The 14,281-nt window shown below is 38.3% G+C and overlaps 1 protein-coding gene and 1 long non-coding RNA gene across 2 annotated transcripts; one reads left to right on the forward strand and one right to left on the reverse strand.

Annotated features, from left to right (window-relative positions):
• Positions 1-348: 348 nt before the first annotated feature.
• Positions 349-3,688, reverse strand: LOC147307731 (uncharacterized). The gene is made up of 3 exons (XR_015126215.1): positions 3,472-3,688; positions 1,742-1,897; positions 349-1,317 (listed from the first exon to the last, which is right to left on the reverse strand). It is a non-coding gene; the product is annotated as an uncharacterized LOC147307731 (long non-coding RNA).
• An 8,005-nt stretch (positions 3,689-11,693) lies between these two features.
• LOC147307732 (tripartite motif-containing protein 16-like) lies at positions 11,694-13,403 on the forward strand. Its single transcript, XM_086273111.1, has one exon. The coding sequence runs from the start codon at positions 11,733-11,735 to the stop codon at positions 13,401-13,403; it is 1,671 nt and encodes a 556-aa protein (XP_086129237.1). The 5' UTR covers positions 11,694-11,732.
• Positions 13,404-14,281: the final 878 nt, after the last annotated feature.

Below are 14,281 nucleotides of genomic sequence, written 5' to 3' on the forward strand. Positions count from 1 at the left end.
GTTATGTTTGGTTAACCTTAGTTTTTTATGTTATACCTGCACACATTTTTCTGGTAACACGAACATGACTTTGTTATGTTGTTGTTATGTTTTTCATTCCGGTCAAATATTTATAGAAACCACTTGTTTATCAGACATGAACTTTTTGTGTTAATTGTATTGGACTACTATGTGTTATATTGACAAGATTATTTTATGGTAAGCTTATTTTATAACAAATTTCTAATATATAATATATAATCTAATATATAATTGAGTGTTCAATAAATAAAACTAAATTAAGGCTGATCCTATTGTATGTACTGTACACTTTCTCTTCAATCAAAGAAATAAGCAAAACATTTTTGAACAATGACCTGTATTTTTGAAAATACTACACAGTTGTAACAATGGACTTTCAATTCAGGCTTCCAAAATATACATGAGTCATATTTGTACAATGCATCTCTTGAAAAACATTCCACAACATTCCTCAAAGTTATCTGCTGTAACCTGAATTCAACACTGTGGGGCCTTATGACATTGCGCTTATGTAAAAAATAGTTTTTTTAATGTAAGAGCCATGAGGTAATATGGCAACAGGGGTGTAATTATTAAAATGACACAAAGAAGAGACTTAAAATAACATTATAACCCACAGGCACACAACCAAGAGACCTAAACTGACTAGTATTGGCTTGCTTCTATCACTAAACATCACAATCACTAATACTAGACGATGCAATCTGTTTGTAGTGGTGCACCTTGGGAAAAAAAATTGTAAACTGGTGAAATTGGTGCAAGGCACCATTTCCATTGAGAAAAATGGACATTCAAAGTTTGAATTTTTTTTAAAAGAGCCATGGCTTGAAAAGTGAAAACTGCAGTAATAAAGGCCCCAAGTTGAAAAGTGCCAGAAAAATAAGTTTCACTATGTACTGCAACTTTACCAGTGCTGGCTTAAAGGAAAGGATGGTACATATTCGAAGAGGTAAACATGTTGTTCCCACATCATAACTGGAAAACTGTTCAATCGTACAGTCTGGTCCTGAAAACCTGGGCCTTCTTTGAAAGGCTGTTCCTTTTGAGCTCCATAACCAGTTTCTATAATACCTCGAAGGTATACTTTTCCAGTGGGTAGGTGAGGTTCAAAGTGTACATTAGTCCAAACAGCATTGCAGCTGCTAGGGTATAGTTATCCAAATCCTGCCAGACTCTCTGGCCTTCAAGGACTATCCCGATGTCCTCAAGGCTGCCATTGGCATCTCTTGACTTTATGATGTAAATTCCCATGGTTGTTTCCTTATTAGATCGTTGGATAATGGCTTCATCTGTGGCCTAGAAAATGCAGAATTCCAAAATTTAATTAAACAGAACACTGGTCAAAGAACATTATACCAAATCTTATTTTAATCCGTGTCACTATTCCAAAAAATGTTAACATTAACACATTAGGTGAACAAAAATGGATTCATTACAGCATGTGATTTGAGTCCTCAGAATGCTTAAAAAGGTAATGCATGAAGTGAAATCTCCATGCAAAGAAGCAGAATACTGTCAGAGCATAGAAAGGTGTTCAACTATGAACTCCACACATAGTTCTAATGCAGGTAAAGGAAAAAAAAAAAAAAAAACGCACCCATGGTAAATTGTGAAAATCCCAGGTGATTTTCAACATACTCCTGGCATAGAGTGACAAGCAGCATTTTGTTAAAATTATTATTTTCCCTAAAGTGTATACACAAATTATTTTTTTTCTTACCTGGGCCGTGGGCTCCAGAATGTTCTGCAGTCTTCTTCCTATTTGGCCTCATCGCCTTTTGAAGACCTTTATTAGTTTGTCAGATAGCACATCTATCTGCGAGAGTAATCTGGACTGCAGTGGCATGGTGGTAATGCGCTTAAACTCTGCATTTATCTAAAAAGAAGTGGTCACATAAAAATGCTGTCAAAATCTCAAATCTCACAAGGTTACATCCACACAAAGTTGTTATTTTTTGTCATGTTACTATTTATTAGCTATGGGTCCCATGTTGCTGAGCAGTTCCATAGTTGCCCTTACTTCCATACCACCCAAAGCCTGTTTGCAACCACAGCAGTTGCCTCCTTCTGGCCATTTTGCAGTTCTGCCAAATGACCCAGAAACTACATCTAATATTGTCATATACACATCAAGGTCTTTCATTAATACTTAAATTAGTTAATTTGACCTTTCCAGAAAATTTACCTTACAGAATGTGAGATAACATATGCAAATCTTCACTAGTAAATAAAATAATGTTATTAAAACCTTAACTGTAACACCTCTACATAACAGCGCTAGAGAATATTTAACTGTTTAACTAAAACATTTTAGGTACAACCAGTTAACTAAATGGACACAAGTTTGTTAGTCTGTATTCACTGAGAAAAAACAAGCGAATGTGACTGGGCACACACTGAAAAAAAGCTAATGCACATAATATTGTCCCGCAGCTTAAGCTAGCATTATCGTTAGTTAACTTAAGGAATGACTTGTTTTTTCCATTATGTTGCTCAACAGCAATTCATGAGAAAAACTTCCCCATCTAATGGATGTTCTCTTCGTTTCCTCTCAAACATGTGGTTTTCAGTTTACCTCGACAAAGTAAAGCTCAGCACCAAACGTAAACGAAGCAAAGACAAAAAATGGCGGACCGCCACAGTGAATTTTCCCTCGCAGAACACACCCGGGGGAGGGGGGGGTTTCAACAGAAAACATAACTATTTTCTGTTATTTTGATATGACTGGTTTTAAAAGACTGAACATCCTTCTAAAACAAGTGAAAGGCGTGAGACTTAATTATGTTTAGACCAAAAATATAAATGATTCATGTTGGATATATTTACTGTATTTTTACTAATTTAACAACCTCATCATTGCATTAGTCGCTTTATGCTATAGCATTACGCTTACATTAGCTTGAAGCTCAAGGTCGTCATTTTATTTAATTTCTTTTTCTGGGCTTACAAACAGGACACACACCATTTAGATAACCGTTACACTGAATCTTGGGTCTGTGTTGAGTCTTCCAACTGCTGACTACAGAAGCTAGATTGACCTTTCAGCATGTTTATAGCGGCTGTGGCTATGTGCTGGTAATGTTACCGTGTGTGAGCAGTCACATTGGCAGCAGACATGTTTCAACAAACTAGTCATATCCCGGCCCTACATTAGCTTGTTTAATGGTTAAGACACTGCAGGTACCACCACTTACTACAGACACCTCTGTTAATTTAGACTGAAAGAATATACAAACAATATTAACTCACATTATATATGTTAATTACTAATTTGCTTATCGCATAATTTCGGTTACCATTAGCTAACTGGAGCTAGCTAACATTGGCCTTTCATGGTTTTCGATAAACAGCCCACATACCTGTAAAATAACAACACCCCAGTAAAAGTCCACATATATAAACGGTCTACACTCTTTCTCACTGGTGTGTTAGCTTTAAAATCTTATTTACCTTCAAGTGTAAAACTCCAGATGGTAGTAGATTTTCCAAAGCGAGAGACAAAAATGGCGGACAGAGCAGCCGATTTTTCCTTTCCAGGGGGCGGAGCTTGAGGATAAAACACGACTAACTTGTTTCTTTTCAACATGATTTGTTCTAAAAGAATGAATATTCTTAAAGAATATGTGAAAATTAAAAGACAAAAATATGTTTAGATGTGAAATTTAAATTAGTCATGCTGGATACATGAAGTAATTCTATGCAAATTCAACAACCACCCTATTGCATTTTTTTCAGTGTAACACTCACGCATTGACTCTGTCGGCTATGTTTTGCCATGCATGCTCCCTTTGTTTTGCAGCTGAGGCTGTGTTACTTTTTTTCCGCAAAATTTGCATGTTATCGGCATATGCTGCCATCAGAATTTCGGCCTCAAGCGCTGTAAAATACATTGACCGCGCCTTCTTTCCCTCCGTCTCCATGGTGACTCGCTTAATCTGTGCTCCACTAATCAGGGCTTTATGTATCCTCGTGCGCGCGCTTGACTTGGGGTTAAAGCAACTCCGCGTTGATTGAACTAATTGTTATCAGCCTTTCTGAAACCGAATATTCCGAGTTGGACAGTTCGGGGTTACTCAACCCTGAGTATCGTTTTTCACTCTGAGTTTTCTAAACCGGCTTCCTGAAATAGGGCCCTGACATTTGATGCTTTCATGAAAGAAGGTTAGAATATCAGGATAAAACAAGATAACAACGTTTACCTGGTCAATAAACAAGCTTAATTATATTCTAAGTCAACTACCTAAGTTGATAATTGTTTCTACTTCAACAATGAATGAGAATTACCTATATTCTTAAGCTTCATCTCATCAATATTTTGTGAAGACATAGCCTTACTCTACCATTTGATAAGAAAATGCATGGCCTTTTTTTTTTTTAACAATTTCTGTAACATTTCTTTTCTCTTACCTTACTTCAGTGTGCCTAAAATTTAACATACCAGAAGGCAGACAGCTAGATATGAAGGTGTTTGACCAGTCTGACACAGAAGTAGATGCAGAGGTGTTTGAAGAAATAGTGAAGGGGTCACCTGTAACCTTCCGAGTCATGCTGAGCAATGAAGAACTTGGTAATCACTCACATACGTATATGTTTATATGAAATTTAAAGGTTGAGATTGAAGCATTAACAGTTAAATTTAATGCTTCTGCTTTGGTCATGTTCCTTAATGCACAGGTGTATCTCTGTCATCATCATCTTCTCCATCGGATGATACAATCATTCTAAACTTCACAATGTGTGAACCTCCTGAAGAAGCAGCAACCACTGAAGGAAGACAACCTAAAAGGCCATGCCATATAAACTATGAGGCAAAAGCTGTGGGTAGTGAACATTGTTAGTCTAATTTGCATGTTTGATGTGAAGTGTTTTTATGTAATCGTTTTCCAGTTTTTCTCAAGGTTTAAAAAATTTCTGACTTCATATTTTATGTCTATTTAAGTTGATTGAAAAAATCCTAACAACAAAGCCTGGTGGTGAACACATCATACAAGAGTATGCAAAAACCAAATCTCTGACAGATGCAACTAGAAGACAGATGATAAACATACTTGCTGCTGAGATGACAGAAGCACATGGGTAAGAATCATAAATGTAGTCTATAAAGAAACATTTTTAGTATTGTATTATTTTTAATTGTGATGTTCAATGCCAATTGAGTGACGGTCATCACTGAATTTATACATTAGGACATCTCCCCCTAAAAGTGTAAGAGTGATGTATGCGCAGGGGATTGTTGCTCTGTTTCCATATCTGGAAGACCCATATTCACAACATGGATATGTAAGTAAAGGGGACTTTGCAACATTAAACACATAGTTGCCCTCAGAAATGTTGATAACATTCTGCTTGTATTTAATTACATAAGAACATTACTATGATCCAGAGAGCGGTTCAGGATACCTTGCGTGGCGGTTGAAGACAATTCAAAGAAAAGCTGCAGAGGAAAGAAGTGTCTCACTTTCCAAATCTCCTAAAAGTAAGTTCACTTGTGATTTAAATGATTCTGATCTAATTTGTAGGCAGGAGTCAATCAAATTGTTTTTTCTTAAGTTGGCGGGCCAGGCCGTGGTCGATCCAGACCACTCACCACTGAGACAGTGTTATCAGATGAGGATGTAAAAGCAGCTATTGCTCTTTTGAGACACTCTGCTGATGAAGACACTATCCGTGAAAAGATGAAAGCTACCTTCATTTATCGGCATTCAATGGTCAGCGATGATAAGAATGCAGCAGATGTCTTCATAGTCTTCCCGCGGTTTCTGGACACACCAGGACTGGTAAGACATCTTCATTTGTTGAATCACTGAAATATTCCATGCAGCTTGCAATTTCACTCATTACACCTCTTATCTTCTATTTTTGCATTATAGATAGAACAAGATTTCAGACTCCTGTTTGATGAGGTCACTGCCAACAAATTCTTGGAGAGGTGGCCCATCGATCTCAAATCAAAGATTGTAAAGGAAAGTCATGGACTTGTACCCACCTCGGAGCTCTTGGAGTTGATGTGCAATGCTGAGTCAGCTACTGAAGTTGAGAATGGTATGACTGACTGTTTTTATTTGCCATTGTTGGTTATATAGGCAATTCTGTCTATCGAATGTATTTTTGGAGTAATTCTTTGTTTATTCGTCTGTAGGCTGGGACAGTGACATGTCTGCTATCTTGCTGCTGCTACATCTGCTACCGCCATCTGCACAAGGGTGAAAGAGACCAGGAAAGATGTCTGCATCTCAAGCTGTCGATAACCTCATCAAATTCCTAAAGGTATGTTATTTAAAATATATATTCCATCACCGCCATTGTAATGTACAGTAAGGTGATCTAATCTAATGGGATAGTCACTAAATACTGCTGTTTAATGTGTTGTTGTAGGCTGGAACCAGTGTACAGCAGCATCTAGACAACATCACCCGAAGCAGTCAGCCCTACCTTCTTGCTCAGGGACCCACAAGAAGCAGCATCCACACCTTCTTCATTGTGATTGACAAGCATGCACTTCCATGTAAAGCGACAGGTTCAGTAGGAGCCCTTGATGAACTCTTTAAGGCCCATTATGTCTTTGATACGTCATACAGTTCGTCCCTGACCAACTTTTTCACTTTTCTGCAAACAACCATTTACAACATTGATGTTGGGGAAACAAAGGAAACTCCCAGAGTTGCGAGCAAGAATGGTGCGTTAGTATCCATTGAGATCAAAATAATGAAGTGCTTTCTTTGCAAAAGTGATCATGGTAGACCAAACAGCCTTGTAAAACACCTTAAGGTAATTCATGGTCTCTGTACTGGGAGGACACTATATCTCAAATGTGGCCAAGTGGGATGCTCACGTTCTTTTAGTAGTTTTTCTGGCTTTAGAAAGCACCTGAACAAATGCCACGTAAGCAGTTCATTTGATTCTGCAGAACTAGATTTTTCACCAGTTCAAAGTGTTACGGACACAAGTACTACTGCTAATGTTGATGTGGTGCCTGAACATTTAGAGCATAGGTGTCAAACTCTGGCCCGCGGGCCAGATTTGGCCCGCAGCCTGATTACATTTGGCCCGCGAAGCCATACCAAATTACTATTAGAGCTGGCCTACTGGTATTATACAGTTAATATATATATTGTTTAGTATTAAGCTTTGCTTGTTCCATATTCAGGTTTTCAGCAAAACTTGTTTGAGTCCATAAAAAAAGATTCATTCTTATATCTAGAGGAAGATTTTTTTTTTTCAATAAATATTAATGTTAGCCCGCGACTTTGTTCCAGTTTTGAATTTTGGCCCACTGTGTATTTGAGTTTGACACCCCTGATTTAGAGGCTGAGTCGGAATTATCTTCAGCAGACCTTGTAAATAGTTGTGCAGCTGTTATTTCTGATCTAAAGGCAGCAGGTGTAGGCCAAAGTGTAGTGAATTCTGTAGTGAATTCCATGGAAGAGATTGTTCAAGATATCCAACAACATGCTAAAGAAACAGTCATTAAGCATGTATTTAGTAATGAAAGAGAAACAGAAATGTGCAAGAAAGTTGAAGCATGTTTTGATGAGTTAGAGAATCCTTTCTCAGTTCTTAATTCTGAGTACAAGAGGTCAAAATATTTATCAGACAAGTGGGAAACTGTAGAACCAGTTGAATGTGTAATTGGCTCAAGATTTGACACAAGGCGAAATAAAAAGACTGGAACATATGATCAGGCAGTTGTTCAAGATAAATTCATGTATGTTCCAGTTTTATCAACATTGGAATCAATATTTAAGAGTCAGCATGTTGGAGAAATGTTGAAAAAATCAGACACTTGTGATTCAAGACACAGAGATATTTGTGATGGATCTCTATTGAAGACACGCCCTCTTTTTTTCAACAGAAAAGCACACAGTTCAGATCCAAATGTTCTATGATGACTTTGAGGTTGCAAATCCTCTTGGTTCCAAGCGAGGTATTCACAAGTTGGGTGCAGTATATTTTACCTTAAGAAACTTCTCTCCCAAATGGAATTCTTTTTTGGCCAACATACACCTTTGTGCCTTATTTCATGCACAAGATCTGAAACGTTATGGTTTTAGTGAAATTCTTGTTCCTATTGTTTGAGACATTAAAGTGTTAGAGAGCGATGGTATTGAGATTCCACTATTCGGTGGTTATGTTCGTGGTAGTGTGGTACAGGTCACTGGTGATAATTTAGGCTTACATAGCTTGTTTGGTCTGGTGGAGTCTTTCAGTGCAAGGTACTGTTGCAGGTTTTGTTTAGCTGATAAAGATGACTTTCAAACAGAATTCTCTGAAGATTTCCCCCAAAATAGTGTTGCGCACCAAAGACAACCACACTGCTCACTGTCAGGAAATGTCTAATAATCCATTGCTTCCTTATGTTTTTGGTGTAAAGAGTTCATGCTTATTGAATTCACTGACATATTTTCACACAACTGAGAACTTCTCAGTTGATGTGATGCATGATGTTTTGGAAGGAGTGGCCCAGTACAAACTGAAGTTATTGTTTTTGTATTTAAAAGAACAACATCTTACATTGGGAGAAGTGAATTTGAGAATACAAAGTTTTGATTATGGATTCATGGAGAAAAACAATAGGCCAGTAGCTGTGAATTTAGGTGGAGAGTCTAATGATCTGGGACTGAATGCTATTCAGACATGGTGCTTACTGAGGAATGTTCCCCTCATGTTTGGAGATTTGGTAACCTCTACTGACCAACATCGGGGCCTACTACTTTTATTACTACAGATAGTTAACATTGTATTTTCTCCTATGTTATCTCAAGGTATGTGTGTATATTTAAAACATTTGATTGTGGAACACCACAAACTGTTCAAGATGTTGTATCCCCAGAAAAAACTTTTACCAAAGCACCATTTTCTTATCCATTATCCTCGCTGCATCCAAAAAATAGGGCCTGTACTTCATAGTTGGTGCATGCGCTATGAAGGTAAGCACAATTTTTTCAAGAAACTGCTCAAATCATTCAAAAATATCACCAAAACGCTGGCCAAAAAAACACCAGAATTATATGGCATACATTTGGCAATCTTCAACAACCTTTAGTCGGTTAGACATTGGTCCAGGAAAAATGGTGTCTTTAGATATGGTAAAAGGAGGTTCTGGAATTGCAATAGCAATGCAACTGCCCAATAGAGTTCAAGTTATGAAAGTGAACTGGGCTATTGTTTACCGCCCGCATTTGGTTATTTGTGGCAAAGTAGTGTCTGAAATGCCTGTGTTTTACCAGATTGAGTCAGTTCTGATAATACATGAGAAACTGGTACTTCTCATTTTGCCATTATGTACAGTAGCCTTTCAAGAACATTTCCATGCTTATGAGTTGACCAGGACAAAGCAAGATTTAGTTGTCTTTCATGTTGACAGCCTGCATTATCCCAGGCCTTTTGACATACAATTGTCGTATGGAGTGAATGACAACTGTCATTACTTACTGTCATTTGTAAGAGTTTGTTATGCTAATAAATGCTGTTACTGTAACCTGTATGTTTGTAGTTATTTTCATAATATAGGATAGATCACAGCCATTTAGAAATATAGCATCATATGATAAATATGAAAAAATAATGAAAATGAAATATTATTACACATTAGAGTGAACTTGGACTAAAAATAACTCTATAAAGTGAAATCATATTACTCTAAACAGTGTGAATAACCCTCAGTGTTAAATATTTTTACACATTTTGTTGTTAATTTTGACACTAAACTGAGTAGAATTAACACTAAAAAGTTAACACTGGCCATAGAGTAAATTTTACCCTAATTTTGAGTGGGACCAAATGTTATCTGAAACAGAGTTAAAATCAACTCTCTAAGTGTAAAATTGACAGTTTTTTACTGTGTGGCCTCATATCAAATGTGAAGGCAGAATGAGTCTACGTTTGACGTTTGTTTATATCTAATCTTCCTTTTCAAACATTTAAACAGCAGCGAGTCTGCAGCTGAGGGAACACAAACTCAAATTGTCGGAACAGGTTTGCTCGTTTCTTGGATTCATTTGGTGATTTACTAAATGTATAACTGTTATTCTAATCTGCTGCTGGGTCTCTTACACTTTTCTTTATGCTGTATATTTTCACGTCTCTGGAATAGTTGGCAGTTAGTCAGCTGGGAAACTCTGCATATCGTGGATATGCTGACCTCGCTCCGTGGTGTACAGGGCCGTTTACCCTCATGATTAATATTCACAATAAAAATATTAGCCGAACATCATGAAGTCTGTATGTGTTTCATAGTGTCGAACAACCTTTGTACAGTTAAAGCCAGCAGTTACTACATGACAGAAACACCAACGTTATCTCTTTTATGCGTTTATACACAGGTCACGCTGATTACTGAACAAAAACCCAAAGATCAGATGTTAAACAGATTTATTTGCTCTCTCTCCTCCTTAAACATGTTTTTAATGTTAGTTATAATTCAGAATTGGCGACTGAAACACGTAGGACACATAAGAACATCAGGAAATAAAACACCGATAAATATAACCTCAGTAAAAGAAGTCAGCGGGGGTTACTACAGCTGTGTACCGGGGCCTGCGCTTTGTCGGTGGGATTGCTTGCGAGGCGAGCGGGTCTATCCCACGCTTTGCCGTGAGACTGGGCAGACGTCTCCGAAATCATCGAAGCACTTTTGCAAAGAGGCTGTATCTTGACAAACCGACCAGACACATGAAGATTAAACCACTACATTCTCGGCTAAAAAAATATTAAAACGGTATTTGGTGACACACAAACAGGGTTTTTCAAAGTTCAGTTCTGTTAGCTTCCACATGCCGGTTGTTGTGTGCTAGAAACAATGGCCACCAGGCCTAAGCAATGGTTTTGACTTGATCAGCGTTAACCCCGCCCCCTGAGTTTGATGGGTGAGGCTGACAGATAAAATTATTTCAAGATGAGAGCCAGACGCCAGGACTGCCAAAATGAAATAACTAAATATACCATTAAATAATTAATTAAATGTGTCAATAATTAATTCATTATTTAATGGTGTATTTAATTAATTCATTATGGCAGTCCTGGCGCTCCATAGGCACCAGCGCCAGAGGTGAGGTTGAATACAAAGACTGTCCTCTGGACACCGTATAACATGCCCGATCCCAAGGCCCTATATGTATGTGTTATGAGAGTGTGAGTAATGTGGATGTCTAGGTTGTGGAATAAAATCAGTCTGCTGATAAAACAGTGAGCACAGTGAGAAGATCTTCACTGAGCTGATCCATCTCATCTCATAAAATTGAGGCACAGGTGACCAGGAGGGGACAGAGGGGGAACGACCTTTTATTGCTTTTTTCTACAACAATTTCTTAGTTCAGCTGCAGTATTTGATATCCTGTAATGACTAAAATGATAATTTAAACTAATTTACATAAAAAGATTGTCTTTTAAATGTTACGTTTATTTAACAACTTTAAAGGCTGAGCAGTGCTATTTTTAAATGAAAAACTCACAGGCTCACATGTTCCAGGATTGAATTAGTGTCTGATAACCCTCCCTCTTCCTGCTCTCTAACTCAGCACCTCCTCTCTGTCCACATGTTCCCTTGTTCCCTCCCCTTCTGATCTGCAGTTTGAAGATGGGTGCAACCAACATGTGGTGACGTATAAGAGCTGACAGATCCCATTCGCTACAGAAACCTATGTTGTTTAGATCAGAGCAGTTTCAGTTCTGAGGAAGTGAAACTCACACAGTCACTGACACTGTTGGGTGAAATGGCGCAGAAAAGTGTTCAGCTAGACCGAGAAACCTTCTCTTGTTCGATCTGTTTGGATCTACTGAAGAATCCAGTGACTATTCCCTGTGGACACAGCTACTGCATGAAGTGTATTAAAAGCTTCTGGGATGAAGAGGAAAAGAAGAAAGTCTACAGCTGCCCTCAGTGCCGGAGGACTTTCACACCGAGGCCTGTCCTGGAGAAAAACACCATGTTAGCAGTTTTAGTGGAGCAGCTGAAGAAGACTGGACTCCAAGCTGCTCCTGCTGATCACTGCTATGCTGGACCTGAAGATGTGGCCTGTGATGTCTGCACTGGAAGAAAAATGAAAGCCTTCAAGTCCTGTTTAGTCTGTCTGGCATCTTACTGTGAGAAACACCTTCAGACTCATTATGATTCACCTACATTCAAGAAACACAAGCTGGTGGAGCCCTCCAAGAAGCTCCAGGAGAACATCTGCTCTCGTCATGATGAGGTGATGAAGATGTTCTGCCGTACTGATCAGCAGAGTATCTGTTATCTCTGCTCTGTGGATGAACATAAAGGCCACGACACAGTCTCAGCTGCAGCAGAAAGGACTGAGAGGCAGAGAGAGCTGGAGGTGAGTCGACAAAACATCCAGCAGAGAATCCAGGACAGAGAGAAAGATGTGAAGCTGCTTCAACAGGAGGTGGAGGCCATCAATCAGTCTGCTGATCAAACAGTGGAGCACAGTGAGAAGATCTTCACTGAGCTGATCCATCTCATCCAGAAAAGAAGCTCTGATGTGAAGCAGCAGATCAGATCCCAGCAGGAAACTGAAGTGAGTCGAGTCAAAGAGCTTCAGGAGAAGCTGGAGCAGGAGATCACTGAGCTGAAGAGGAAAGATGCTGAGCTGAAGCAGCTCTCACACACAGAGGATCACATCCAGTTTCTACACAACTACCCCTCACTGTCAGCACTCAGTGAGTCTACAGACTCATCCAGCATCAATATCCGTCCTCTGAGCTACTTTGAGGATGTGACAGCAGCTGTGTCAGAGGTCAGAGATAAACTACAGGACATTCTGAGAGAGGAATGGACAAACATCTCACTGACAGTCACTGAAGTGGATGTTTTACTATCACAACCAGAGCCAAAGACCAGAGCTGGATTCTTAAAATATTCATGTGAAATCACACTGGATCCAAACACAGCATACAAACTGCTGTTATTATCAGAGGGGAACAGAAAAGCAACATTTATGGAACAACAACAGTCTTATTCTGATCATCCAGACAGATTCATTTGGTTGTCTCAGGTCCTGAGTCGAGAGAGTCTGACTGGACGTTATTACTGGGAGGTGGAGTGGAGAGGGGGAGGAGGTTATGTAGCAGTCGCATACAAGAATATCAGCAGAAAAGGAGGTGAATGTTTATTTGGATGTAATGACAAATCTTGGGCATTAGATTGTAACAACAACAGTTTTACATTTCGGTACAACAACATTGAAACTCCTGTCTCAGGTCCTCGTTCCTCCAGAGTAGGAGTGTACCTGGATCACAGAGCAGGTATTTTGTCCTTCTACAGCGTCTCTGAAACCATGACTCTCCTCCACAGAGTCCAGACCACATTCACTCAGCCGCTCTATGCTGGACTGTTTGTTTACTGTGATTATGGAACCACTGCTGAGTTGATTAAAGTGAAATAGACTGAAGTCTTTCATATTGTTGTAAGTTTAAATCTGTATTTTAGTTCCCTTTTAGTTTCTCTCCATCATTATTGTGGTATTTATGTGCTGCACATAAATCAGATGTCAGTCAAACATTATGGGCAGTACCTCGACATCTTCAACATGTTGTCTTGATGTTTTTACGTTTTATAGGTGGAGCTCTTTCCTGTGTCTGTTCAGCCATGGAGACTATCAATGCTTATGGATATTTTTATTTGAAAAATTTCTCCACATGACAACATAAACTTCTCTATCTTCTAAATGTTTACTGAATATTTTTCTTAGGTATTTGTATGTTGTTGTTTCTCTTCACTGATCTTAACAGAGAAGTCTACAGACCTTCCTTTATCACACAGATTTTATTCTCATTTGTACATTTATAAAGAAAACAATTAATTACAGAGCAATAAGAAATTTTAAGAAAGTGCACTATATCATAATTTATAGTAAAGTGTATTAAAGCATCGTTAGTTAGTCACTTATTTAGTTTGGAGCTGTATCATCTGACACTGTAGAAACATTTCCTCCAGCTTCAGCACAGAATGTTAAAAACAGAACTATTAATGAGAACAAACAGTAGGAACACAGTATCAGCAAACATCATGGCTTAAAATGGAGAGTAAAAATCTAAAAAGAAATAAACAAATTAGTAAAAAGGATTTCCTGTTGACATGTTATTGGTCCTATCTTGTCTGCAGCACCTCCAGGATGCTTCTTATATGTTTCTGGTTATTTTTGCACCAATTTTAGTTTTTGTCAGTAGGAAGTTCAAGTTCAACTCAGTGTGTTTGTTTGTTTTTTTTCAAACTGATGCCTGACCTTGAACACCAAACATCTGTCAATAAAGCAATGATATA

Source organism: Aulonocara sp. 'chitande type north' Nkhata Bay, linkage group LG18 (genome assembly GCF_057382095.1).
Source record: "Aulonocara sp. 'chitande type north' Nkhata Bay isolate Kocher_YH1m ecotype deep benthic linkage group LG18, A_spYH_male_GT1.1, whole genome shotgun sequence".
Lineage (NCBI taxonomy): Eukaryota > Metazoa > Chordata > Actinopteri > Cichliformes > Cichlidae > Aulonocara > Aulonocara sp. 'chitande type north' Nkhata Bay.